The sequence below is a fragment of the Wasmannia auropunctata genome, unplaced genomic scaffold, assembly GCF_000956235.1.
Source record: "Wasmannia auropunctata unplaced genomic scaffold, wasmannia.A_1.0 LD336106.1, whole genome shotgun sequence".
Lineage (NCBI taxonomy): Eukaryota > Metazoa > Arthropoda > Insecta > Hymenoptera > Formicidae > Wasmannia > Wasmannia auropunctata.
The window spans coordinates 2113286-2140543 of NW_012026784.1; the positions used below are offsets into that span (position 1 = coordinate 2113286).

At 36.3% G+C, this 27258-nt stretch overlaps 2 protein-coding genes across 2 annotated transcripts in view; one reads left to right on the forward strand and one right to left on the reverse strand.

Moving 5' to 3' along the window:
* The first annotated feature begins 1397 nt into the window (after positions 1-1397).
* Positions 1398-5265, forward strand: LOC105456538. The gene is made up of 5 exons (XM_011700650.1): positions 1398-1402; positions 1802-1955; positions 2572-2682; positions 3092-3905; positions 5044-5265. The coding sequence occupies exons 1-4, from the start codon at positions 1398-1400 to the stop codon at positions 3248-3250; spliced, it is 429 nt and encodes a 142-aa protein (XP_011698952.1). The 3' UTR covers positions 3251-3905; positions 5044-5265.
* An 8429-nt stretch (positions 5266-13694) lies between these two features.
* Positions 13695-27258, reverse strand: part of LOC105452117 (coiled-coil domain-containing protein 170) — a 34448-nt gene continuing 20884 nt past the window's right edge. The window contains exons 3-15 of the mRNA XM_011692974.1: positions 21789-21881; positions 21589-21720; positions 21182-21370; positions 20771-21040; positions 20441-20585; positions 20210-20382; positions 19768-19968; positions 19302-19445; positions 18210-18373; positions 17432-17540; positions 16753-16989; positions 15064-15233; positions 13695-14718 (exon numbers count right to left, since the gene is read on the reverse strand). Coding sequence (XP_011691276.1) covers positions 14577-14718; positions 15064-15233; positions 16753-16989; positions 17432-17540; positions 18210-18373; positions 19302-19445; positions 19768-19968; positions 20210-20382; positions 20441-20585; positions 20771-21040; positions 21182-21370; positions 21589-21720; positions 21789-21881 — 2169 coding nt within the window. The 3' untranslated portion in view covers positions 13695-14576. The remainder of the gene's footprint in view (positions 14719-15063; positions 15234-16752; positions 16990-17431; positions 17541-18209; positions 18374-19301; positions 19446-19767; positions 19969-20209; positions 20383-20440; positions 20586-20770; positions 21041-21181; positions 21371-21588; positions 21721-21788; positions 21882-27258) is intronic.

Here is a 27258-nt window from a genome sequence, read left to right on the forward strand (position 1 = left end):
GACGTGTGCTCTTCCGATCTGCACGTTTGTAATAAAAATTTATAATCGCATTTATTGATATTTTTCTATGCATCTCACGATTCTTGATATACAGAGTGTATATGCTTAATAATTTAGCATTATTCTCATAAAAAGACTTAGTTGAAAAGTTCTGAATCATTTTTTATTCCATAGCGCTAAATAAAGTGATTACTACTGCAGTAATTACTGCTTCATTGAACATTGTATACAAAAATAGTTTTTAAATAGTTTATTAATCATATAACGCCATCCTTTATAAAAAATTGAATCCAGAAGAAGAATTTCTGAATCATTTTTCTCTACAATTCTCAATTAAGACAGTGAAATTCACTGTCAAAACCATGTTTTTCAAGATGGTGTAAACTTTTCTTGGAAACTAATAGTCCGATTAACTTTATTTTTGGCAGGAATATTCTTAAAAAGATTATCTATTGTGTAACGTAGGGTTTTTTCAATATATTAATCCATTTGTTTATAATAAATTTTTTAATTTCGTATTTTAAGGCCAAAACAACTTTTTTTTTTTTAATTGATAACCTTTCCACAATTTTCAAAAAAAACCCCTACGCTACACAACATAGCCATAACATTTGTTTATAATAAAATATTTGGTTTTTTTATTTCAAACCACCCCCCACCCTTCGGAAATGTTACACCCGTCCGACTCCGACGCGGCGAAAGAGCTTTGCGGGAATCGTTCTGCAGCATAATTTTTAGCCCAATTGTTTCAAAAATTTACAAATTTATAGTTTTTATGTTGTATATTAAAGCCTTATAACATAAAAAAATTCTACGCAGTGGTTAATTTAAAAAAAAATCTTGAATTTATGCTTATTTTAGACCCAGTCAGGGTGGTTAGACCCCTTAAGAAGTTGAATTGAAATTTAAATGCTACTATTCTTCATGGCATAACTATTTGTAATGCAACAAATGTTGTGATCTTAAATATTATTTATTCCAAAAAATTTAAAAATTTATCAATATTTTATTTGAATTTTAATAAAACAGAATCTATTTGTGAACATTATCTAAAAAATAAAAATGATATTTATGTTTACACATTTACAATTTGAAACATTTTTGCATTATTTATATATAACATAATAATAGACGCACCAAAAAATTAAACATTTATTTCAATATTTTACACTTATAACAGCCTTATGTCATCTTTATTTATCGCCTAAATTTCTGCAAATATTACTGTAAGAACAGTTAGTAAAAAAACAGTTAGTAAAAAAATCAGGTCGCGTTTATAATTTAAAATTTACGGATTACTTTAAAACATAAATTTAAAATTTTTGTTAACCGCTAAATTTTTTAATATTTATATTATGGCAATCCCTTGTATTTGTATAAATAAAATATACAGGAACATGCAGTGCGTGATTGTTTTTATCTTCTACTGATGAAAGACATTAAATACTGTGATGTTACGCACTTATCAAAATACGACGCACGATTTATATAAAATCATAATCACATTTATTGGCACATATTTTTGAAACTACTGCGCATCTCACGATACTCGATATACTTTATTATAACTAACAAATTAAAAGTTTCACGTTTTCTATTTTAAGTTTTTAATCTACTTTATTGTTGATATAAATTTTTCTATAAATTAGTCGGACAACGAAATCGAATGTGCCAGTAGATGATTATATATCAAGCACATTATACGCAAGAAGTCAAAAATGAAAGCTGTAATTTTAATATTTGCTCTAATTGCAATTGTTGTTTGCAATTATTATCCCGGCTATTAATGGAGAACCTGCAGCCCAATAAACTTCCGATGGTTCTTTTGTTGTATATATGTCCCGGCTCTTATTAGAAAAGATGTAGACACAGATAATATCGAAGGTTCTCTTACTGCACTTATTCCAGTTGTTATTGGAAAACAAGTCGGCTCAGGAACTTTACCAAAGTCTCTGGTATAATAAAATTATTTTTTTAATATTCTAAACAATAATTAAAATGAAACGATATAATATCTTGTAAGTATATACACAATGTTGCATATAAATTGACTTGATTATTCATTTTGAAATTAATCATTAATCTTATTACACACGAAGTTCTTTATTATTGCCAAAAGGACAAACTTATAATTAAAATTAGATTTCCAATTTTAAAACCTTTGTGTTTCTTCTCTATACACATAAATATAATACTTAAACTGCTTTTTTTTAACTTCATCTTTGAATTATTTTTACTTTTTCAAATTTTTAAATCTTTGATTGTTTGAAAAATTGTGTATACATACATACATACATACAAGGTCCGGCTTAATAATATGTATAAGCATGCACGAAGTGATTCCTTATGGAAAAATTTTTATGTTTTTTATTGAACCCAATATATAGTTTTTAAATACCTTGTAAACATTGTTTATAAATACGATACGTTTTATATGTCGCTCGACGAACCGAATCTTGTTAGTTGTAACAGCATGCGTATGCAGCAGATCTTCAAACTCGATTTTTCTCGAAAACTAAGCCGAAAATTAAAAAATTTTATTCTACATTTTTTTCCTTATTTTTTCATAAGGATCTTTCTCCGTCTTGCCACCCCGGCCTACCCGGATACAATCTTATCAACAAAAAAGGTGGAAGAAAAGAAGTACTAGATTGGGCAATAGATTTGGAAAATATAAGCATGGTATAAGTATGGTATAAGTAGCATGGTATAAATATATAAAGATATTCTCATGCGTATAATCAATCGCAGCTCTTCATTACGTCACAACGAGCGGCTAAATAAATATATTACAATATATATCGCAATTGGCAGTTTAATTTTTAATTTTATTAGGTTAATAACTCCAAGTCTTCGAAATAAAATTATTAAAATTAAATGTATATATTTTTGCGATTTCAACATACAATTTAAAAAGAATATTTGCTTGTTAATAAATAAATAACAAAATATCGATCCGAAAACTCATTTTGTTATGATAACGAGACAAAACATAACTCTTCATTTGTTGACGTATCAAAAATAGTAATTTACCACCATGTTTTTTTGTAAATCAAACAGTTACGCATTTCGTATTTTGGATCATTCGCAGATTTCAGCTTGGATGCGATTTCTTTACAGGGTCTTGACTCTGCGAAATCGTAAGGTTCCATTTAAACGGATTATCCTTCATTACTCAAAAGAATCTCAAAAGACCTGCTTAACGCGTCTACATGGGCCATCCGAGAATCTGGGCGATGCACCACTTTAAAATCAAAGTTTGGGAGTTCGAGACTCCACCGAGTTATATGCCGCAAAAATTATTGAAACTATTACTGTAAGAATAGTTAGTAAAAAATCAGGTCGCGTTTATAATTTAAAATTTACGGATTACTTTAAAACATAAATTTTATATTTTTTGTTAATTGCTGAATTTTTTAATATTTATATTATGACAATTTCTTACATCTGTGTAAATACAATATACGCAAAACATGCAATGCGTGATTTTTTTTATCTGCTGCCGATGAAAGAAATATTAAATATTGCGATGTTACATACTTATCAAAATATGACGCACGCGGTTGATAAAAAATTATTATCACATTTATTTGCATATATTTTTGAAACTACTGCGTGTCTCATGATGCTTCATATATTTTATTATAACTATAACAAAATAGAAAGTTTTACATTTTCTATTTTAAGCTATCGATATACTTTATCATCAATATTTACCAACAAGTTTTCCTATAAATTAGTCAGACGAAATCGAATGTGTCAGTAGATGATTATATAGCAAGTACATTATACGCAAGAAATCGAAAATGAAAGCTGTAATTTTAATATTTGTTATAATTGCGATTGTTGTTGCAGTTATTCCGGCTATTAATGGAGAACCTGATCCTGATCAATCATTTCCTTTGGTATAATAAAATTATTTTTTTAATATTTTAAACAATAATTAAAATAAAATGATATAATATCTTGTTTATATGGAATGTTGCATATAAATTGATTTGATTTGCTCATGTTGAAATTAATTATTAATCTTGTTACATATGATGTTCTTTATTATTGTCGAAAGGACAAATTTACGATTTTAAAAAACTTGTGTTTCTTATATCTACACACATATAAATACAATTGAACTGCTTTTTCTAACTTCATCTTTGAATCATTTTTTATTCTTCTAAATTTTTAAATCTTTTATTATATTTAGAAAATTGTGCATACATACATATACAGGGTCCTGCCTAATAATATGTACAGGCGGTTACGACGAGATTCCTTATGAAAAAATAAGAAAAAGATATAGAATAAAATTTTTCTATTATAGGTTTAGCTTTCAAGAAAATTGAGTTTAAAAATTCATTTGATTTTCTCGAAAGCTAACCTGAAAATTAAAAAATTTTATTCTACATTTTTTCTTATTTTTTCATAAGGAATCACGCCATAGCGCCATCTTGTACAATCGTGGACACATCGGTTGCGACACATTCTTTTTTATAGATTTCAAAACGTACTAATATTTTTGCAAAATGCGGACCACGATTGGTGTTATACTGTCTCTAGACTAAAGATAGTAACATCGTGGTTCGCAATTTGCAACATATTAGTTATCTATAAAGTATATATTATTTATATTAACTATATACATAATAGAAACCTATAAAAAGTGGCGCAACCGATGTGTCCACGACTGTACATCAGCTGGACCCTGGATACACATGACACAACAAAATGTAAAGAAAAGAAATCCAACGGATTTGTTACAGATATATTACATTTAATATAATATTATATAACAGATATATATATATATATATATATATATATATATATGTATGTATGTATGTATGTATGTATGTATGTATGTATGTATGTATGTATGTATGTATAGTATATATAATCTGACAGTTATTCTGAGAGATATATGTGTAATATAACACAATATTTTTAAACTGGTAAACAATTTTCATATTACACTAAAGTTTAAAGGTTACTGTTACTTACGATACATTGAAACACGTTTATTAAGAAATGTATACTTGTGTATTTCAGAGTAAACTAAAAGAATGGATCAAGAGTTCAGTGCAAAAATTAGAAGAAGAAGGTATATAACGAACATGGAAAATCATAATCGAAATCTTGAGAAAAATATACCTCGCTGATGTCTGCTAACGTCTGATATAACTGTCGGCATATATTCTTATGAATAACCTATAGAATATATTGTAGAATAACCTATTTGTGAATTTTAAATAAATGCAATAACAAATTAAATTTGTTTTAATTGTCAAGTTATTATTTTATAACATCCCTAAAAATAATATCGTAATACAATATAGTCAGTTTTGTATTGAAACTTGAAAACTATAATATAAATAATAATTTTCCATTTAGCTTGCTAAAAGGAAGTTATTTTTTAGTTTGACAAAAAATAATTAATGATAGTTTACTGAATAAAATAGATTTCTGAATAAAATATCAATAAAAAAATTGTATAAATTTGAACATAAGATACATACATAGGATATAGAAACAAATGGATGTATTATATACATATATGTTCTTAAATACTAGTATTTATATGAAAATAAAAAATTAGCTTATTTTTCTGTATTATAATTAACCATGAGATACATGTTTAGCACAACTGCTTGCCTGTATGTCATGTTTGCTTATTTATTTATGATATTTTAACCCGCTTTGAGTAATTTATTCATTTGGATGTCCATTGTTCTAGCGCCGTCTCTGACATTCTGTCAACTTCTTAAACTTTATTTTGATGCAACAATTAAGCATATTTTCTGAAAATATATAATGTATAATATAGAAAGAAATAAATCAGAAATTGTTTTCTTCTTCTAGTAGAGAAAAGAAAATTTTTTTCTTTTTCTATAACTGCAATCGTTACCAATCGACACTTACACAACAAATATAATGTCATCAATGATAGTGACATAAAAAATTAATTAAGATTAATATTCCTGACGCCAGAAGTTATGCAATAATTAATAGCAAGTAATAATAACTAAAGATTCCTAAATGTTATGTAGTAATAATAAAATATTTAATTAATATATTTTTAGAATATTATACTGATATATTTTAATAAATTTTTCTAATATAAACGGCTTCTAAAACAATTATTGTAATTGAATTAATATTTGCGTATAATATGTCTTTAATTTTTAAGTTCCCCAACTTGTCATTACAAAATTATTTTTATCTTTCAAGTAATTTTTAGGGGAAAAAACGTACGATATTAAATTAATTATATTTTTTCGCATTTGCAGAAAACTCTGCATGAAATATATAACAAGAATATATATAAACAAAAGTTTTTTTATTAAAAATAACATTTTATAATATGAAGAAGAAATTCAATTCAAATTTGTAATGATAATCTGATATATAATAATAAGAATACATAAGAAATAAGGAATTTGTTTTAAATGCAGATTATACTTGCATAACATTGATATTTATATATACACGATATATATTAATACGTAACAATAAAATGTAATTATATTTCACATAATCCTCAGAGATTTTGTATAATTTTCTATAATAGCGAACAATATTATTTTATTACATATACGTTACATATATATTATTATATTATTATATTACAATGTTTATTAGCTGAAGAACTTGTAAAATTTATAAATTTGTGATAATTGATGTTCAATTTAATGTATATTCTCTAAAATATTATTTTCCTTTCATTGATTCGTATAATATAAAGCTTATTGTAATGATATTTTTATTTTATCAATTTTTAGTTTATTATTAAGTTAAAAAATTTTGTTAATACTTTTTAAAATCGAAAATAATGAAGCTATTTTTAAACTTTTATATTTATGTGTTGTAGTTCTTCGTATTCATGTAAATACAATATACAGACAATGCGCAAAACATGCAGTGCGTGATTTTTTTAAATATCTGCTGTACGATGAAAGATATTGATATTACATACTTATCAAAATACTATGCACGTTTGTAGTAAAAAAATTGTAGTAAAAAATATTTATTGGCACATATTTGTCCATGCATCTCACGATTCTTAATATACAGAGTGTATTTTAAATATCATTTATTAATTATAAAGTATTATTTTTTATAAAAAAACTGAGTCGAACAATCCTGAATCATTTTTTTCTACAGTGCTAAATAATGTGATCACTACTGCAGTAAATATTGCTTCTTCTTGAAACGTATATAAGAGGAAAATCTTTTAGCATTAAGAGGTACCGCTAAAGGATAGAATATATTTTTTTGGGTCTATTAATTACAGATTATACTTGCTCAATATTGATATTATTTATTTATACACAGTACAATTTCATCCATAACAATAAAATATAATTATATTTTACAGAATCCTTAAACGTTTTTGAAAATTGTGTCATGTCATTTTTTTAATAGCAAATAACATTATTATAAAATGTTCATTAGCTGAAAAACTTGTCAAATATAGTGTGATATAAATACTGTTATTATTTAATTATGGTGCACTTAGCCTTCAAATATTTTCATGAATCCTGGGATGCATTACTTATTACGTCAAAAATGCCTGTCTTCTGAAATACAAGAAAATAAACAAAGTTTAATTTCTAGATTTATATAATTTTATATTTTGCAACATGAAGGAAGATATTTTATGATACAATGATATTGTGCATTTTTTATGAGAACTTATATTTTTTTAAAGATATTAATAAAAATATGGTTTTTAATATTTTATTAATTTTTTACTAATTACACTAAAAAAACAATTAATTATCAATAATATAATTGTTAAGAGCGTACACACGTGTATAAATATAAAAAATAGATATATTATCATACAGGAGATAGATTTAAATATGAAACGAAATATATAAAATATAAAACAATAAAAAATACTTAGTTAACAGTTTTATTAAAAACAGCATTTTTGTACCTTAGCCTGCCTCAGGATGCCTCAGGACCATTGTTAGTCACTGTTATCCAAGTATGCTAGCCGTTGGTTCAGCCGATCTTTTAGATAATATTCGAGCCCCTGGTTCAGCCGATCTTTTAGATAATATTCGAGCCCCTGGTTCAGCCCATCTTTTAGATAGTAGTCGAGCCGATGGTTCAGCCATTGATTCAGCCATGATTCCAGGACTCATAGTAATTGCAACAACAGCAATTAACAGGAATAAGAATACTATCTTCATCATTGCAACTTATCAATGATTTGAACTTTGAATGCTAGTGTTATTCATGATACCTCCAATTTATAGTACAAAAAATCGTGAATAGGACACTATAAACGTTATCTAGAAAGTTGTAAAATTTATCTAAATTTTATGAAACTTTCTAAAATGTAAGCTTTATTTGAGTATTAAAAGCGGTATTTATTATTGTATATAAAATTGTTTACCAGAAGAAAGAAAGTAAACATGATATTTACATCGTGTATTTACGATCTAAAAATTCTATTTATAAATATTTATAGATTCACAAGAAAGAGTTAAATAATTATTTAAATATTTATTTTGTTATGTGTAATCGTCGTGTCATTTTTTTCGGCCGCCATAAAATCGAAAAGAATCATTAAAAATAATTAGTAAGAAAATCAGATTATCTGTGACTTTCTATATTGTTTTAAAATTCAAAGTTTTAATTTTTATAAATCGCCAAATTTTTGACTTTGGCTATAAATCGTAATGCATTTTAAAATTAAACTGTTTAACTAGTGTTTATCTACTATTTTTTATTTAAACGTTGCCTTAATAGTTGCAAAAAAGTTTGCTCTTTAATTACAACAGTTATTATATAATATAATAATAAATATTACACTTATGCAGTCATATTGCATTGCCTGATTGATTAAAAAAGAATATACTTGAATATACCAGTGAATGTCTGGTATAGTAGATGATGCGAAGGAAAAAAAGAAGATCGAACACTAAAGTGCGAGTTTAGAGTCTGCGAAGGATTAAAACAAGGATAAATGAATAGCGGCCGGACTGGATCGCTGAAAATAAAACACCTTGAAGTAAAGGGTAGCCAGCCGAGCTTGTGAGAAAATGGTGGGAGAACCGACAGCGAGGAGGTTGCAAGAGGTGTCTCTTACGCAAAGGAAAGATGAACCTTTTCGCGAACGAGCGAGTGAGATGAGACGGGATCTTGTTAGCCCTGAACTTGGTCACGAGGATGGCCGGCGTTTCCCTGTAGCTGAAATCAAGAGTGGACCTATTGCTCCATCAAGCTGCCGGGGACCTCAATTTTTATCTCTTTCTTTAATCGAAAAACAGAATCAGATTTTCAATCACAGACAGAATCAAATTTAAATAAAGTCCCAATTATTATTTGTGCATCTGAGATACAACAAAGATGCACATTTCAGCTAAAAACTATATAATCTTTTAATTAAAAATAAAATAAAATGATAAATATGTATAATTACAAGCTAAAATAATTGTGAGGCTTCGCTATCGGTGCGCTCAAGAGTAACGCAATTACCCATCATGAAATGATTTCGCAAATTAAATCTCTAACTTAATTTGCTTAACACAAATTTACTTCCCAGTTAATTTCAGCTGTGTTAATAATAAACTGATTCTGGGACACCGTATGTACCGGAAAATGTAGGACGATGTAGGATATATTTCCGTTGATAATTGTAACCCGCTTTTACCGCGTCTCTTGCACGTGCATATTTTCCGGCATATGCGTACGCTTCCCAGAGCCCCTGCGAGCTATCTTTAGCACAATAGGCATATAGCTGCGGCACGCAGAAAAAAAATCTCGGAAACGGTGCCGTCAATCTGTCTCGCGAGACCAATCATCGCGGCGGTCGCTTTAAGCAGATGCGATACACGGGGTCTCCGTCTCTTCCTCGACCGGTAGACGCGCGTGGAGAAAACGGCTTTCGATTTGAGAGACGCGTCAGCTGATTGCGTTAAATGCCCGCTCCTAGGAATGTTTAGAAAACGAGTCGTAAATAGCTAATGGGTTAATAAAGCCCCGCGCAGGGTATGAAGTCCGCGAGACGCAATTGGGTTTACGAGACGTTACCGGGAAGGTTCACGGACACGTCCAGCGTGCGAGAGCTGTCGTGAAAGCGCGCGCACGGCACGCAAATGCGTAGGCAGAGGCGCGTTAAAATCGACAACGTCATTATAGCTACTCTCCACGGAAAAGTACCCGTAATCGCGATTTGCCGCGTGACTTCTTGAACTTCTTAAATTACGCACTTTGAATTTAAGGATCATTCGCGTCTATCAAATTGCGTTCGTATAACATTAAACTGCTCCTAACGGAGCCTATTCAATGGCTTCCCGAAAAATTTCTTCAACGTCTACGGACGTGTGTAAATACGACTTGTGCAATCGTATTTTGATAGCACATAATGGCATGTGCTATCGTGCAAACCGAGTGAATATTACTGGCGATAGTACTGGTGAGTCATAAACTTCGAGTCTTGTAGCCTGACAGAGTATATGCATGCTTACGGTTTTGCATTCAAAGGATCAACAAATACACATCTCGATTAATCTTATTCTGCATGTATGCGCATCGTTATATATCTTTTATTGCTCTCAAATTACTCGTCTGTTCGATTGTACTCGTATCGTCATCTATAGTCGCAAAAACTTTAATACGAGATATCTTTTCTTGTGTCCTGTCTCTTAATTAATATCCGCTCGATTCGGATTGGCACAGAGAGAGAGAGAGAGAGAGAGAGAGAGAGAGAGAAAAACGCGAAAAGGACGGAAACGTGGAACGTGTATTTGAGCGGAAGTTCGAACAGTCGCACGCTTGTCACGAAAGGAGGTGATGACAGACCCGTGATTCTATCTAACCCGATTGGCCAATTAAAAGGTACGTCGAATGGCAAGCGACGGACGATTAATCTCGGTACAGAACCAAATTCTGTTGGCAAAAATCACAGCGATCAGAGAGGCAGCAAGTCGAGAATTCGCTGGCAATCGGTTCACGTAATGAATCAACCCGCTCGTAAATTTCGTAACGAGTCCACGTCGTGCGCGCGCGCGCGTGCGTGCGTTACCGTGGAATTATGTCGTTGAAGTATTACGGAATGTCGATTGCGCAAGAACAATTAAGCCGGTTGAAGCGCGCGGTCAACACGGGAAAGTATGAGATAATGATGCGTCCGGCGCATACTTTTGTTTGTTTATCGCAAATTGTCCTGAAATGCAAGAATTGTGTCGCACCACGATTACGCACTCTTATATTAGTTACTAGTTCGATGAAAATGGCGATTTTGCATTGTTGTGAAAATTATTGTATTGCGCTTCGAATTGCGCTGAAGAATGCAACGTGTCGATCATCGGAGCACGACGTACCTACGTGCAAATCCGCGCGATCTCAGAAGGATCTCGTTACATCACGAAAGTTGAACTTTCTAACGAATTTGACGACAAATTAAGAAAATCGATGATACATTGGTATTGTTCGAAAGCCACGAATATTGTGTCGCCTCGCGAATATCAGAGAGAGGTTTCTCTTAATTCGCGATTATTATCGTCGTAATCTTCATACGTTAGCGAAAGACCGCAATTTTACGTTGCCGGCGCCGCGCATCAATGTGCTTTTTACACAACGATATTGCCCGATTGTTCATGTATGCCAGTAACGATGAGTATTATTTGAAGGCAACTTCCTGCGAGTCCCACTTTGCGTGAAAGGAAGAATCATTACTTGCGGTTCTTTCGAGCTACGACCGACGTGACTCTAAACCCTATATTGACCCAGACTGCGTGAGCTGAATGCCTTTACTCCGTCGCGTATCCAGGATCATTCACAGGCGAAGACGTGTTAACCACGTGTTTGCGTATGTCGCTGGGTCAACGGCTTATTACGTGAGCTTGCATGGCATAAGCGAGAAAACTGTCTCTGAAGAATCGCAAATCATGGAACAATTTAGAAACATCCTGAAGAGAAGGAGCAAAGAGTTGGAAAAAGAGAAAAAGTATCAATAAAGTCGCTAAAAGTTATCTATTTTTAATACTTTGTAAATAATCTGCTGTAAATCCGTAAAATATTAATTGCAAATTTTTGAAAGACACATCGATCTCTTAGAAATTTCGCGGAGCAAAACCTCGAAAGGGATCACGAATGACCTAATATCCTTTTTTACCTATCCTCTGTTTATTATCACGCATTTTGATTGCTCGTAATGACTTGTCGCAGTAAGATTAATGCTTTCACGAAGATATCGTATATACACTGTTCATTCACGCTCGTGATGTAAGAGGTGTGTGACCGTTGTATCAACATACATTCACTTATAAAAGCCGCTGAGAAATTACCTTCTTTTGAGAGATGACCTAAAGAGACCGAAGAGATTCATAAAAAGTAAGATATTATAGCCAAACTGAGAGAAACTCACATAAGTGTCATTATCGTGACATGAGAGTAAACGAACTTTTTCACGCAGATGTCGCAAAATAGTGAAATCCTAAAATTCTCCGAAGTCTTTCTGAATTGTGAGAAGGCTGGGAATGTCCCGATAAAGTTTCAGGCGAGCTATTTAGGTTACACTGCGAGAGCGGCGATTTTAGCGTCATTGCAACCTTGTTCCCAGCTAATTATGCAGTTGTAGGGTTCGCCGGTTCGACGGTCAGATAATTGCGATATCGTAGACTCGCGCAACGATAGGGGGTTACCGCCGATCGATGTTACCGAAGATACACCGTTACCTGCCTGTCATTTTCGGGCGTCCATTGACGAGCGCGGTGGGCAAATGGAAATTGGAACCGTGTCGGCGGAAGTGGGGCTTTCAATAGTGGCGAGTGTATAACGAGTATAACGCGTTGGAACCCTCCGCGGACGCGCGCCGCAAACAGGAAACTCCTCGTTCGTCAATTCGGCACACGATGTAATTATCATGAGGCCAATTAATTGTGCGATCTATGAATACGAATACTTTACCACGTCGAAACCGGCGGGATTGCGCTCGCTGATCAACAGGCGATCATTGGAGCCCGCGCTATGTGATCGTGAAGTAACTCCAACGTAGTAGTATTTAAATGGGGAATTGCCTGGAACTTCGCTCGTCGAACCGTGAAATGTTTCGCACGATTCGTGCGAGCGCCGTTTGTACATCCTTCGCATTGTTTCGAATTGATTAGAAAAGAGCGTTAAATGATTGACGGTATTGAGGTCAAAAAAACCATTTAAATGAACAGGAGTGGCTATTTCAGACTATTTCAACACTTTATTACCTCATGTAAGAATTTAAGTTTAACTTGAGATTAATTTAATAATTTATATTAGGAATTTTAATAGGAATATAAAGTGACGCAAATCGACACAATCGTTAAAATCGTTTCTTTAAATAACATTTATTTAAAAAACAAATCGTACGAATGAATAAAAAGATTATATTGTATAAACTAAATTAATTTATATTAATTAAAATTAAGGCTTTCTATCTTTGTTGGAAAGATTGAAAATTGCTGCTGGTAATACAATCATATAATTAAAAGTTACATGACATTCTTAAGTTTTATAGAAAATTTTATGAACACTTGTGTATGTATTTTTATTAAAATAGGCACAGACTTTTTATATAATCACGTAATGATATAAGATTATTCAAGATGCGTTTCTCTTCTGGATAAAGTCAAAGAAAGAAAAATGGGACACTATAATGAGACACTTATCTCATTAATTTTCCACAATCATAGTCTTTTCACAGAAAGAGATCCTATTAATCAGTCTTTAATTCGTATTTCAAATATTATTACTTTCACAATTCCTCGCAAATTGGCTTCTTTACAAAATGACATCCTTTATTACTTCACATGACGTCACTTGCACATAATTCGCACGCTTGATTAGTCTTATTCGATACGGTTCCACTCTTGATACATATTAATGACTGCTGTTTGTTTCAAGTGGCACATCCAGGTGATTTTTTTCGGGAGCGACGTATATGTATAATAGCTATTTTATTCGCGTATATAAATCAAAGTCTGCACCACGCGGTCGACTCGTAAATTTTTCCGAAATAAACTACCTTAAAGCTATAGATACGCGAACAGTCAAGTCGCGTAATTTTCACTGAACACTTTCGACGATTTTCGTTCACGATAGTCGATGCTCGATACACGCTCGGTATCGCTCTTCCACACGACGACCCGTTAGGAATTTCTCACGCTTACCGGTTAATAATTAGCGCGAAATTGCGATTTCATGCGAACGCGTCGATCGGGTCGATTTCCTCTCTTCTATTCCCTCCGTACAGCACGGATCGATGATTTCTCAATGCTTATGCCATCGGGTGCCGGGGGCAAGCCATCGAGAACGCTCGACGTGCGAGCGATCTCATGGCGTGCCTGTTGCCTAATTCATAAAGCTGTAACGATGATCGATAAACAAATGGTCTTCTTCATCTCGTAGAAGTCGCTCGTTTATGCGAAATAAACGCAACGCTTTACGATGTGCGATAAACAGTTTTTCCGACTCGCGGCTGTCATTCAAGTGTGAGATCGGGAATTCGAGGTCGATTTAGCAGCAAGTGGATTGAACACAGAGATCGTACAATGTCCTCCGGGAAACGCTTAAAACTTGAACTTTGGCCGGTGTCACGGAAGAAGGCTGCTTCTCACTGGCCTCTTGTTGTAATCGTCGTCGATGTCGTGGAGGTCGGGCGGGTCCGCGAAACCGCTGTCCTCGTAACGGGTGCAACGTGAACCAGGCGATCTCGGCGGATGGACCGGATGAATGCTGTAACGGGAAGATACATATGATACAAGAATAATGCAGATTTTTTTAATTCAGGATGTAGAAGAACACAAAAAAATGACATAATATATGGCTCATATAAACGCAAATTTCTATCAATAATTCTATTTTTATCCTGAAAATCACGCATCAAGTATAACATTTGTAGAATTTTGTCGTAGATTTATAATAATCGATCATTTACAATAATCGATCGATAATTCTAAAAATGCTTCTTGGAAATGTGAGACAAAGTCATGTGATAATACTTAATTTGTGACACATCGGTAGATTTAAGAAGAAATTTAAATCGTGGGAAAATATGCGGCGTTTGCTCCTATCTATTACCTGGTGCATCTCGAAGGGCTCGTTTCCAAAGGCTCGTCGTATCTGCGGGAGAGCATCGTAAAGTCTCGATGAGCCGCGACCATTTTCTGCAGCCGCGAAATGATCTCGTAATCGGGCGTGCAGATTGGCTCCGACAGTAACTTCGCCACGGAGACGCGGAAGCTCTGAAGCTGAGACAGGAAATAAGCGATTTGCGAATTGAATCATGCGCTCGTAGCTCATACTCGGACAGTCTCGCGAGGCGCGACTCGCTCGAATATTTACTTTTCTTTTGCGAATTCAGACAATTGTTTCCAAGTATTAAGGCGAAACGTAGGCATTTTGATCTTTATGGAATACTTTTTGTTATATTAAAATATCTAAAGTGTGAAATATTATTTTACGCTATGCATAGAATTCAATCATTTTTGCGGATTTAATAATATTAACACGTATCTTGCATTAAAGTTTGCGATTTCATATTAGAGTACCGATCAAACTTTTTCCATTTGAATAATGGTATTTCTCTCCTCTCGTTTCTCTTTCTCTATTTATATTTTTTCTAAAATTTTAAATGTCATTTTATAACAGATATGATAGACGCAGCGCGGGTATTAAGTGCCTTACGTATAATTTATTATAATTAATGTTCGCTTGTTTGAACTAAATCAAAGTTCCACGACGCTTCGGGAAGCGAAGCTACAGCAGTGACGTCGCGGGATAAAGGCCTGCGAAATCGCAAAGAGATTTACAGCCCTTTCACGGAGCATACCGCAGCGCCGGTTTAAGTCCAAGAAGCTATCCACTTTACGGTAAACGTGTCTTGAATTACTATAATGCAGATACAACTCTAAATCGTTCTGAACGAGCGTTGCGCGCCCGACGAGAGAAAGAGAGACCACAATTACGTGAATGGCCGTCGTCGCGAGTCATTGGGATTGCCACAATGAATTAACGAGTCCCTTTCGGCCTCTGTCTCTACCTCCGCGGAGCGGAGTTAGGATAGGCTTTGGAGCAAGAGCGTTTGCCGCTTTAATAAGAGATCAAAGTGATTTCAACTCGCGGCAGAGGATCTGTGAATTACGGCGAGACGATTTTCAAGGAATATAACTGTGGATTTATATCGCAATTAATTTTTTTTTTGCAGAGAATTAAAACAACATTACACTCCTCTCTTTCCCGGGATAAAGAAATCTGTATCGTTTAAAGAAGACTTACGTATGTCTTTGAAAAATAGAAATTCGAGAAATACATATGTAATGCACCGAAGCAGTTTGTCCGCGACGCAACCGTGAAGCTCCGTGCATCGTTTCGACATCGACTTCTTTTGCGTAATTTAATCGCTCGCGCAAATCCGCGTTCGTGCACACGAACGATCATAAATCAGAATTACGTGAGTAACCACAATACGCGTGCCGAATACACAATCCCGGCATTGAGACGCGAGTTTCGCCTCTTGTGCTTTTCGGCGGGATAATAAAGCAAACGTCTCTAACGCGCCGCGATTCTTTAATATCAACTCATTTGTTCAGCATTCGTTTCGACTAACGAATTCATTCTACTTTATATATGCCTCGCATTTATTTCCTTTCATTAATGGAACGTCAACGCGGATTTATAGATAGTCGTAAAACGTATTTATATAGATAGCGAGACGGAATATAACGCGTGCGACATCTGACACGTACGAAAGTAATAATGCAATCTCACCTGGGACTCTCTTCTCGTGACCTCGGATAAATTTTGCTTGACCTGTGCCATCTCGTCGCGGAGGAGCTGCAGGGAATGGTCGTTTATCGATCTCTCCTGATCGGCCGTCTCCACGGCGGTCCTCATCTGCTCCTTCGCCATCGTCAACTTTCTGTTGTAACGCGTCCTCAGCATCTCGCTCTCGACGAGACGCTTCTGGAGCTCCTCTATCTTCCGGCTGCGTTCAAGCGCAGCTATCTGCTCGCGGAAAATGTCGTAAAATGGGTTAAAACGTCTGATCGATAGTCGCGTATTATGAAGGCTCTCTCGCGCGGTTTACGAAGGGAATTCGTTCAGGAATTTTGTTTTTCCCTGGCGTGCGTTCGCTTCTCGCAAACGTTCGCGAGCGTAAAATTGATTTAATCGAAGCTTTCTATAAAAGCCCGGAGTAGAAATTTTTTATCAATTAAATTAAAAGAATTAAATTAAATACTTCGTTCACTGGAAGGGGATAATATTTTACGGAACGATAAAGTCTATGAATGCATTAAGATTTAATGCAGCCAACGTATTGTTGTCGTTAACTGCGTGTATACAGCTGTGACGAAATAATTGCATTACGCTCCATGCATTATTCCTCGAAGCGGTTCGGATTTGTCTGATTGTGAGAAAGTATACGGACTCTTGAAATTATACGTGCCTTATAATCCGCGGCTTCCGTCAATTGTGCGCTCAACTCCCGATTCCGCGACTTTTCCTCCGACAATTGGACCTGAAGTCGCTCGACCTGTTTCACCAGCTTCTTCGCGCTGAAAGAAAGGAAGAAAACCCTTCGCTTGTATACCTTCTCTCATTTCTTTTTTTTTCTCCAATTCGGGCAATTAAGGGAAGCGATGCAGCCTAATAGCTGCCTAGCGTACGGCAATGAATGCAGAGAGATATACATTCAGCACATTTGGAATGAAACCGCGAATCGCTGTCCGAAATTACTGCAGGCAACCGCCGGTGATCGCCGCCGTAGAAAAATCATACCTCATCTCGGATGCGGCATGAAGCCGCACTCTCGGTCGATTAAATTTTCCAATAAACCGCAACTCTATATATATGTCTCCCATCGAACTAGTTGATAGGCATTGTTTTCCCACTAACGTTAAATGTTCAATAAATGTGTTCAATAAATGATAAAGATTGGATGGAAACGATTGTAACACGAAATGTAATTATCGCAACACGCAACACTAGCCTCTCGAGTGTCAAAATATAGATAGATATATATAATCTTCGCAAATATCATTTATGAAATACTAATAAATTTCTCGCGATAATTGTCCGCATATACAAAAGAAAAAGAGAGAAAAAGATACAGAAAGCGCAATTATATCCTGTACAAATAACAGTTTTTATAAATTATTCAATTTGCGAACAGCAAGTTGAAAGTTTAATGTTTTGTTGCAACCAAGCTGTGCTCTAAAACAAACCGTATATTCGCCTCGTCACGCTCGCTCTGCAACAACGACTTCATCCTCACACTGTCCTCCTGTAGAGATAGCTTCCTACGTAGAAGATCCAAGTGCAGGTCCCTGCGCTGCAATTGCTCCCGCAGGGTTCGCACGCGACGTTGCAACTGATAAACCACGGAGGTCTGCGAAACAAAGAAAAAAAAAGTCACATTTATCGAGTCCTTCTTGGCGGCAAAGACGTTTCCCAGATGTGACGTAACGTGCAAATCGAGGTGCAAATACGCATCATTAACAATTAAAACATAAAATATCAACTAGTTCCTCGTGCACAATTGTTAATTTGAGTTTGCACATAATGGTAGCACATAAGTGAAGAATGAGACGAGTGAAATAAAATAATAGTGATTTCTTCGTGATTTTTTTCTATTGTACATGTCACGTTAAATATGCAATGTATATAAAGGAACGAATTTACTTTTCACGAAATGAGGGATTGTCCTACCAAAGGAAAAGTCTGTTTTTGCGCTGACATGTTATCGGAGATTATTTAATTAAAAGTTACGCCGAGCGGTTTTATGTTGAGAGGAGCGAATATCCGCAATATCGACGCGTCAGCCTCGTAGATGCTATATTAAATGGAACTTCATTACACGATATTTTCGATAAACTGTCAATTTGAAGCAACAATTACGTCGCAAGCGAAGCTCGACCAGCGTCCGACTCGGCCGCAAAGTATATCGGAAAACCACCGGGGAGTGGAAGGAGGGGGTGGAATGATGGAATGAAAAGCGCCTCTTTATCTACGTTAAGGATGCTCTCCACGATGGTGGAACGAAATGAATGTCTACGAAGAGGATGCCTGAGAATTCCGTGAAGTTTCTCTCTAAGGCGCTTTGCGCGCGCCGGGGGGCTTACTTCTTTGAGACAGGAAAGCTCGTGGAACGATCGCTCGCGCCGAATCCTCGGTAGAGTCGTGTAGCTGGAGTACAAATACTGCGACGTGCGGTAAGCACACACGATTTGCACGACAAAGAAACACAGAACAAAGGGAAGAAACATTAGCAACGTGACAGCGCATCGAAGAGGCGTAATATCGATCGTGCCCTTCACCTTGTCGACTAGTTTATCCGTCTCCAATCTGGCTAGCTGCTCGGCCCGCACCAACAGCGACTCCGTCTGAAGATCGAGCCCGATCTCCTGAGAGATCTCGTCCATTTGCATCGCCTTACCCAATCGATCCAGGAAGGTCATGAACTGAAAAAGTTTATAATAAGATCAGCTTTAAAATCGGTGTTTCATGGGGGTGGGGAAAGCAATAAGTACACACGCCGTCATTTAGAAAAATAAATATCCCTTAGTAATTCGAAATTTATAACACGTAGAACTTCAAATTAGAAATTTCTGAAAAATATTGTTTCAATTTTTTACAAACTGCTTCCTTAGAAATTCAATATTTTTTATTTAATTTGAAGAGATGCAGGATAGTTAATTGTATTATGTCTTTAGCTCCTCGTTCTCTACGCTATGTGTCAAGATTGCTTTAACATTTTCAAGAGATAGAAGCGTTTGAAATTACCGTCTGCTTGTCTCTGCGTAAAGACTCTCTGGAGAGATCGCTGCTCGTGAGTTCGGATTCGAGTTTGTGTATTTTAACCTCCAGAGCGGCGCGCTCGTCCTCCAAACTGCGTACCTTCATCATCGTGGATTCGACCAACTCGCTCTGCCGATTCGTCGACTCAGTCGCCGTGTTCACTTTTTCCCGAAGACTTTGTATTTTCTAGAAAGAGAAAAGAACGTAGCGTTATAAATTTCGCGATATTGTATGAATTACAGTATATTAAAATTGAAAATTTTTAAGCGAAATTTCTCAGAATTCTAATATAATTTTTGTTCTATAAATAAAAAATTATAGCGTCCGTTAAATGACAGAAAATATATAAAAAATGGTATTTATATTTTTACAATTTTGATTTTTCACAAGCAAAAGTACAGAGTTGCACGCGTGCGATTTTTAATACCAGTGACTGATCCTTATTGTCCGCCAGAATTTCTCGAATACGATCTTTGATCGCGTTCTCGTGGGACTCGACGAATCGGTTCGGTGTACTGATAAGGATCGCAACCGATTCTAGCAGGTGACGGAATTCATTTTGCACGCGTTGCGTCTTCTCCTCACGAGCTTTCAGATCCTCTGCAAGAGCGACAGAGATTATTAGAAGACATAAGGTCGTATCGACACGGTGATTTACCTCGTAATTGGCAGATCAGCGCCTCCTGATTGGATATGTTCCCCGTCGCGCTGGTTAAGCTCCTATTCGCGTTGACAAGTTTATCTCTCAGATCGTTCATGTCCTTCTCGGCGACCCTGGATTGCATTTCCAGGCATTCCTTTTCCTGGAATAATGGAAAACAATTAATGATGCTGCACTTGATAAAACTCTATGGATTTTGACTGCTCGAAATAATTAAAATAATAATTACATCCACATTCTCTGCATGGTTGTAGCGTTTACATAATTAAATTTTCAAATATAACGTTCTTTCGAAATCAATTATAAACAAAATCTCAACCGTCATACCTGACGCAAACGATCTATGTCGACTAGCTGAACGGACACTTGTCTCTGTAATTGCTCCTTTTCCGTAGTGGAGCGATCAAGAGCGTCCCTGCAGGTTCGAAAATCCACCTCGACGCCCGTCAATTGAGTTTCGACATTTGTGCTCTTTGTTCGCAAACGGTTCACTTCTTGCACGAGCTCCTCGGCCTTGTGAATCACCATCTCCGTACTGTGATACGCCGTCTCGCAGTACTCGACGTTCAATGCATGCGCCAACCTTCGCACGAAATCCTATGAAAACAGATGTAGGATATCGAAATGGCGGTTTGAATACAGAGAGAACGGGAAAATTGATACGATTTTTCGACGAGGAATAAAACGGAGGTGTCGAGACAGCGCGATCGAGAGCGCGCGTGTTGAAACATACGGCACCTGCAGATTCAGACGTGCCCGTTCCTTCAATTGAATCTCCTCGGATATATTGTGCTCCAATTGTCGAATCTTCTTATCGTACTCTCTGACCTTTTCCTCGTGATACTTTACGTCACGCTGCAGACCCTGTATCGTGATCTCATTTCTGCCCTGGGACGCATAGAGATTTCTCTCCCTCTCCTCCAATTCCTGAAATCGTTATTGAATTCTACAAGATATATACTGTCTGCCATCCGTCGTGCAAATTCCGCGAATCTCGATCTTTTCAACGAGGGCCGAGCGAGATGAAAGTAAATTCTTTTTTTCTCTCTCTCTCTCTCTCTCTCTCTCTCTCTCTCTCTCTCTTTCTCGGCGCTCATTAACGGAGGAGCCCTTTAATCGTCCGCTTGTTAGGAAAGCAAATTAACCTGAATGCGCTTCTTGAGACTGGAGATGACGGCATTCTGCCTGGCTGCTTGCTCGCGAAGCTGATCCGCCTCTACCTGTAGCTCCACGACCCTCTGGTCCCGCGATCTCACGGCGCTTTTCATTTCCTGCAGCTAAATGCAGACCGAATTGATTACTAACGCGACTGATTATCGAAGCGGTGAAACGATAATCGGTTTACCTCAGACATAAGCCTGTCCCGTTTGTATTCGAGTGCCGCCAGCTCGCTTCTCAAAGTGGTCGTTAGATCGTGAGTCATAGCGTCGTCTGGATCCTGAAACCAGATATTCGATTTCCTTATTCCTTATCAAAGATACGAAATGTGAACGTTTTACATATATTTTATATTTTATTATCATACTTTCTAATAAAACATGAATGATTTTTACAGAATTAGATATTAAATACTAATTTTAATTATCCAAAAATTGGAAACATTACGATACTCATTGATTTATATTTGCGTTTGCGTCTAAATCTAATATTAAACGATTGAGTAATCGTGCAAAAATGTAAGTCGGCCAATAGACGTATTTATTGTGTGCATTGCGTTTTCATTACTTTTATGAATTTCCTGGTACAGTTACACTTTATACAACTTGGAATAATAATTGTTGTATAAATTATCGTATGCCGCGTGCGATATACACTGCGGGCTCGTTGAGTTTTGCCACAGGCGAGGGAATCTCGTCGTAAAGTGAGTCATTTTATTTCCCGAAGCTTCGTACGCGAGACGGAGGGCTTTAATGCCGAAGCGCTCGTTTAAGCTGGGAATAGATTAGCAGCGGCCTCGGCGCGTTGCGGCTTCTGAAGTTCTGACCTTTCTCTTGCTGGGAGAGAATGCAGGATTCGCAAGTACCGCAGGTACCGACGTCTCTAACGGCGGCTCGTAATGGCACCCATTTGAGCTTCCACGCGTGTACGACGGAAACTTTACAAGACGACTCGATATGCTCCGCGGCCATTATGTACGTACGTCTGCCTGCCTGCAGAATTGCCTGGAGAATATTGGCCGCAATATGGATAAGTTAGCGGCTATTTTTAGAACGATATTTCGAATCTCATCTATTTTAAAATGCTTGGGAATCGAATTGGAAAACTTTTATGCTCTCTCTGGTTACTTTGAGACGTATGATTTATTCTGACAATAAATTCTTCAACTGATACGAGTAATATCCTTGGTAAGTAATATTCAAGGTAGCTTTGGCACTTAATTTTTTAATATAAAAAACCGATTATTATTATCTATATTGTCTTAAAAAAGATTATGTTAACGTTAAAAAAAAAGAACTTCTCTAAGCACAGATAAGGATCTTATTTATTTATATTTTTTTCAAGCGTAATAATAAAATGTTCTAAGATAAAATTGCAATAAATTAAATTATTAAATTGCCTTTACAAAGCAATTCGATCGCAATTGATAGTTTAACATGATGCGAAAACATTTTCTAGAGCAATTTGCAATTTGAGAAAATCGAGGATATTTTATGCAAAACATTGCGTTATATTGTATTTAATATTTTTTGATTGAACCTAGCATTTCCACACCTCAAATCTGAGTAAACTATTTTTTTTTTACTCTCACAATCAGTAGTCTCAGAAATTGGCCCCGAATTTGTACTTTTTGGCACAAATCACATTTTAATTTTCGCTCCAAGAACGCTCAGAACGCAGTACAATAATTAAATTATCATTAAGCCAAGTTAGTAGAACGCGCGTGTTATTCAAAATGAGACAAATGCGTCAAATTATAATTATTAAGAGCACAACGATACAGTTAAATATTTATGTCGTCGATTTCGGCGCCAATTATCGCCGCTTTAATTAAATATTTCATGGCGGTAACTGATCGCGCGGAGCCGCTCGCTTTTATCTCGTTTTGATACTGATTTACATTCGACGCGTTTAATTACTTTTTAACAAATCCGTTGCGGGGTCCACAACGGAATTAAATATATCCCCGTCGAATTGCTCTGGCGATGTGAAATTAAATCCAAGTATAACAAGCCCAAACGGAAATTCGTTTCATTAATTACGATCATAAGCGGATTTAAGACTTAACGTGCAAAAAGGTCTTTTTACATTCGCTCTTTTTTTCATCTGTCTCTCTCGAGCCTTATCTGCGAGTTTTGCAAACGAGAGCGTACTGTATAATATAACTTTGTGATAACTATCTCTCATCCTGTCCTGCAAACCATAAATGTAAACTAAAGTCGGAAACAGGATCTTCATCATGAAAATAAATACAGCGCGAAGTTTTGTAAATGGAAGCATCTTTATGCATACGGAATTTACTAATTACGCATTCATACCGCTCTATTATTAGTATATCTAATACTCAAAGCCGATTGAATTACGTGTACAAACTGCACAATAATTTGAATCTTACATGCTCTTTTCTCGCAGTGAATTAAAAAATAAATTAGAAGGTGAATTAATTTAATAATATATTATAATTAATATAATATATTTAATGTTATTTAATAATATAATATTACACATTATTATACTATTATATTATAATAACGTTATTGCTGTTATAAACACGTTAGTGTTAAATAACTTTGAGTGTTAAATAACTTGGTGGAGAAGTGGATTAACCAAATCAAAAGTGTATTATATTTCTATATAAAGCATAGTGTCGCCGATTATTCTCATCGTCAAAATCGATCTCGTCGACGCAAGCTCGCCCGACGTAGGAGGACTTGCTCGAAAACATGATCACTCTACCTCGTCTTGCCCGCCGGATCCATATCGCAGGATTCGCAGGTTTCCGCAGAAATTTCCGCTACACGATCGTGCGCGACAGCGCTTCCCCGAAGCGCCCCGTGTGCTCTTCGGTCCGGATAGTACTCAACGGAATTCGCACTCGAAGTCCGGTAGTCGCCGAATAGTCGCGGATAGCGTTTCCGGCTGCGCGAAGAGAAGAGCGAAGAGAGAGAAAGAGAAAGAGAAATAGAACAAGGGCGCGAGTCGAAGGTAGTTGCTATCGTCGCCAATTTCCAGGACAATCGGATGCGCGCGGCACAGACAGTTACGATGCCGAAGTTTCGTCTGCCTACGACAGCGGATTACGTGACCCGAATTCGTGCCGCGCGCGGTCGCCGTCGCCGCCGCCGCCGCCGCTGCCGCCATCGCCGCCGCTACCAACCTCGGGTGCCGACCGACCTCGCGATCCTCGTCCCTCACGAGGGGGGAAGGGGGGGGGCCTCGTCTATATAGATATTTGTATCTGCACGCGAAAATCTACGCTCGCAAAATCTACGTCAACGGGCTGCCAGGGCGAGAATGTTACCGTAAACCCCGAACACGAGCACAATGGAACACGCTGCCCGAATTTACCGGGTCAGCGTTTCCACAATGATACTTCTCGATGGTATCGCGCTGCGTTGGTTCCACATTGCGGACCTGAATGCCTACTTCGACTAATACGGAGTATGAGCACAAAGACATATATGCAATAGAAATAAGTAGAACGGACGAGGTGCTCGTCCATTTTATTTTTAACGAATCCTCAGCTGATTAGAAAAAGCTTTCAGCATTGCACTTGCATATCGCGATACGCCGAAAGGAAAAGAAATCTCCCTCTCGCGCAAACATTGCATTCGCTCGGGTGGAATGAATTAACGTCTGTCGCGCGGTCAGACGCGTATGCAGGATATTTAATTCAATGCGCCATATCTTCCTGGGAATCAGATTGTAATCGGGATCCGCGATCCTACCATGCGCCGCAGCAATTATCTCGCGATTCAATTACGCGACAGGTCGCCGACCGGGGCCGGGAGGCGTCGAATGCGCGAATGGGATCGTTATCGTTATCTCTGCATGACCCGAAAATAGTTTCGATGCGCGCGGGGCACGAGAGGGGTGATACGGTTTTGACGAGGGAGGACGAGCCGCATATTCCCAACGTCCTGCGGAATACCGTGAATTTCCACGGTGGTTAAGTCCGACGATATTGAATACCCATTATACCGCCGTCCATAAATATCCCGACGGGGGTCTCGGAACCCGTGCGCGGGAAACGACCGCACGGCGAACGCGACCTATTTACCGCCGGTATTTACCTCAAAGCGCGCGCGCGCGCACGGGATTACAGCGAGATCCCGGCGCGCGTGGTACACTGTGCACGTACTCGTGTAAAAAAAGAAATTTTTGTAAATTTGCCCACTAGGGAAACGGTTTTTCTGCAGCAGCGCGTCGTTTCACAGGTAACGCGCGAAACTCGTGATTTCACATACGCGACCGTGATAACGCCGCAATAAAATCGCAATGAGAATACGTGAGCGCGTTGAGAAATAGAATACCGTTAAAATAATTTTGATCTTCTCCGCTAAAAGCTGACGTGTGTCCCGGCGCGTGTCTCGTAGCGTCTGGACTCCATTGAAAGGCGAGAGAGTCGGTGAAAATAAAAAAATGTACGTGCGAGTAGTGTTCTTTTTTTTATAATATTCACGTAAGTGGATACGTAAATTGGTTCTACGGCGAAATTTAAGAATACGATGAATAAAATGGTATCAGTATTTGCACATTAACGAGGGTGATAATATTTCGTTTAAAAAAATGCGCAAATTAATGTAGCAACATAATTTTCGCGAATTTAAATCCAAGGATTTTTCTAGTGGTTAAAATACAATATTACATTTTTGAAAATTGCGGTCGGATGGCGCGTCTGTTTTTGGCGCAATATATCAATCTGTTCGATCACCACGATATTGCAATAGCGATGATACATTAATATCTATACATGTCGGGGACGATTATCGAATTTTACTCTATGCCGTGCACGCGCAAGCAGAATTTGCAGCATGAACGACGCGCGATTACGGTTACCCGTTTTTTGTATCTCGCCGATGAATGTTCATTTGTATTTTTCTTTTTTTACAAGGATAAGTGAGCTCCCCTTCCTGAAGTTTCATATGGAGATACCCCGCGTTGCGCGCGTTACATAAACAGAGTAAAATCCCCTGGATAGTAATAGGATTACAACGAAATGCGAAAACATGGAGTATTTCATAATTGCATTAAAAAATTTAATTATATTATTTAATTATTTAGGTGCGCTTCCACATTTTTCTCGTGTGCAACTCCATACTTTAAACATTATGGCGCATAACACGTCAGATATTCGAGAGAGAAGGGGATTTAAATTTATTACGGAAACTGATACTAGTAAGCCAGAATATACGTAATTAAAGCTACAGTATCGGTACGTTAATATAGTAGAATGTATTGCATTGATCCATTCTTTCATCATAATTGTAGAAGGAAAATACAGAATAATTAACGTCAGAATAATTAACTGTCAATAAATGATCAATAAATCAAATCTATGTTTGATCGTAAAGAATAAATATAATTTTTACGTACCAATATTTTCTGGTGATTTAAAATGAGCTACGTATTTCTTGTGTGCACATCAATTGAAAGAAAAATTTGGAATATTAACAAAAAATATTCTTGAAAAAAAACAAAAATAATTAATATTTATATTTTTATATATCTAATTATCAAAAATTAACGTATTATTTTATTATTGACATCTCATTGAATTACCACATGCGTATACAAGCCCAAGTTTCACATTTTTATATAAATGAATTGTAATGAAATGGAATAACATTATTAACAATAACGTAAACAGAGAGAGA

Coding starts and splice junctions, on each gene's coding strand:
- LOC105456538 (XM_011700650.1), top strand. Junction 1,956..2,571: donor GAACTTTACCAAAGTCTCTG/GTATAATAAAAT, acceptor TTTTTTCATAAG/GATCTTTCTCCGTCTTGCCA. Junction 2,683..3,091: donor ATTTGGAAAATATAAGCATG/GTATAAGTATGG, acceptor GATCATTCGCAG/ATTTCAGCTTGGATGCGATT.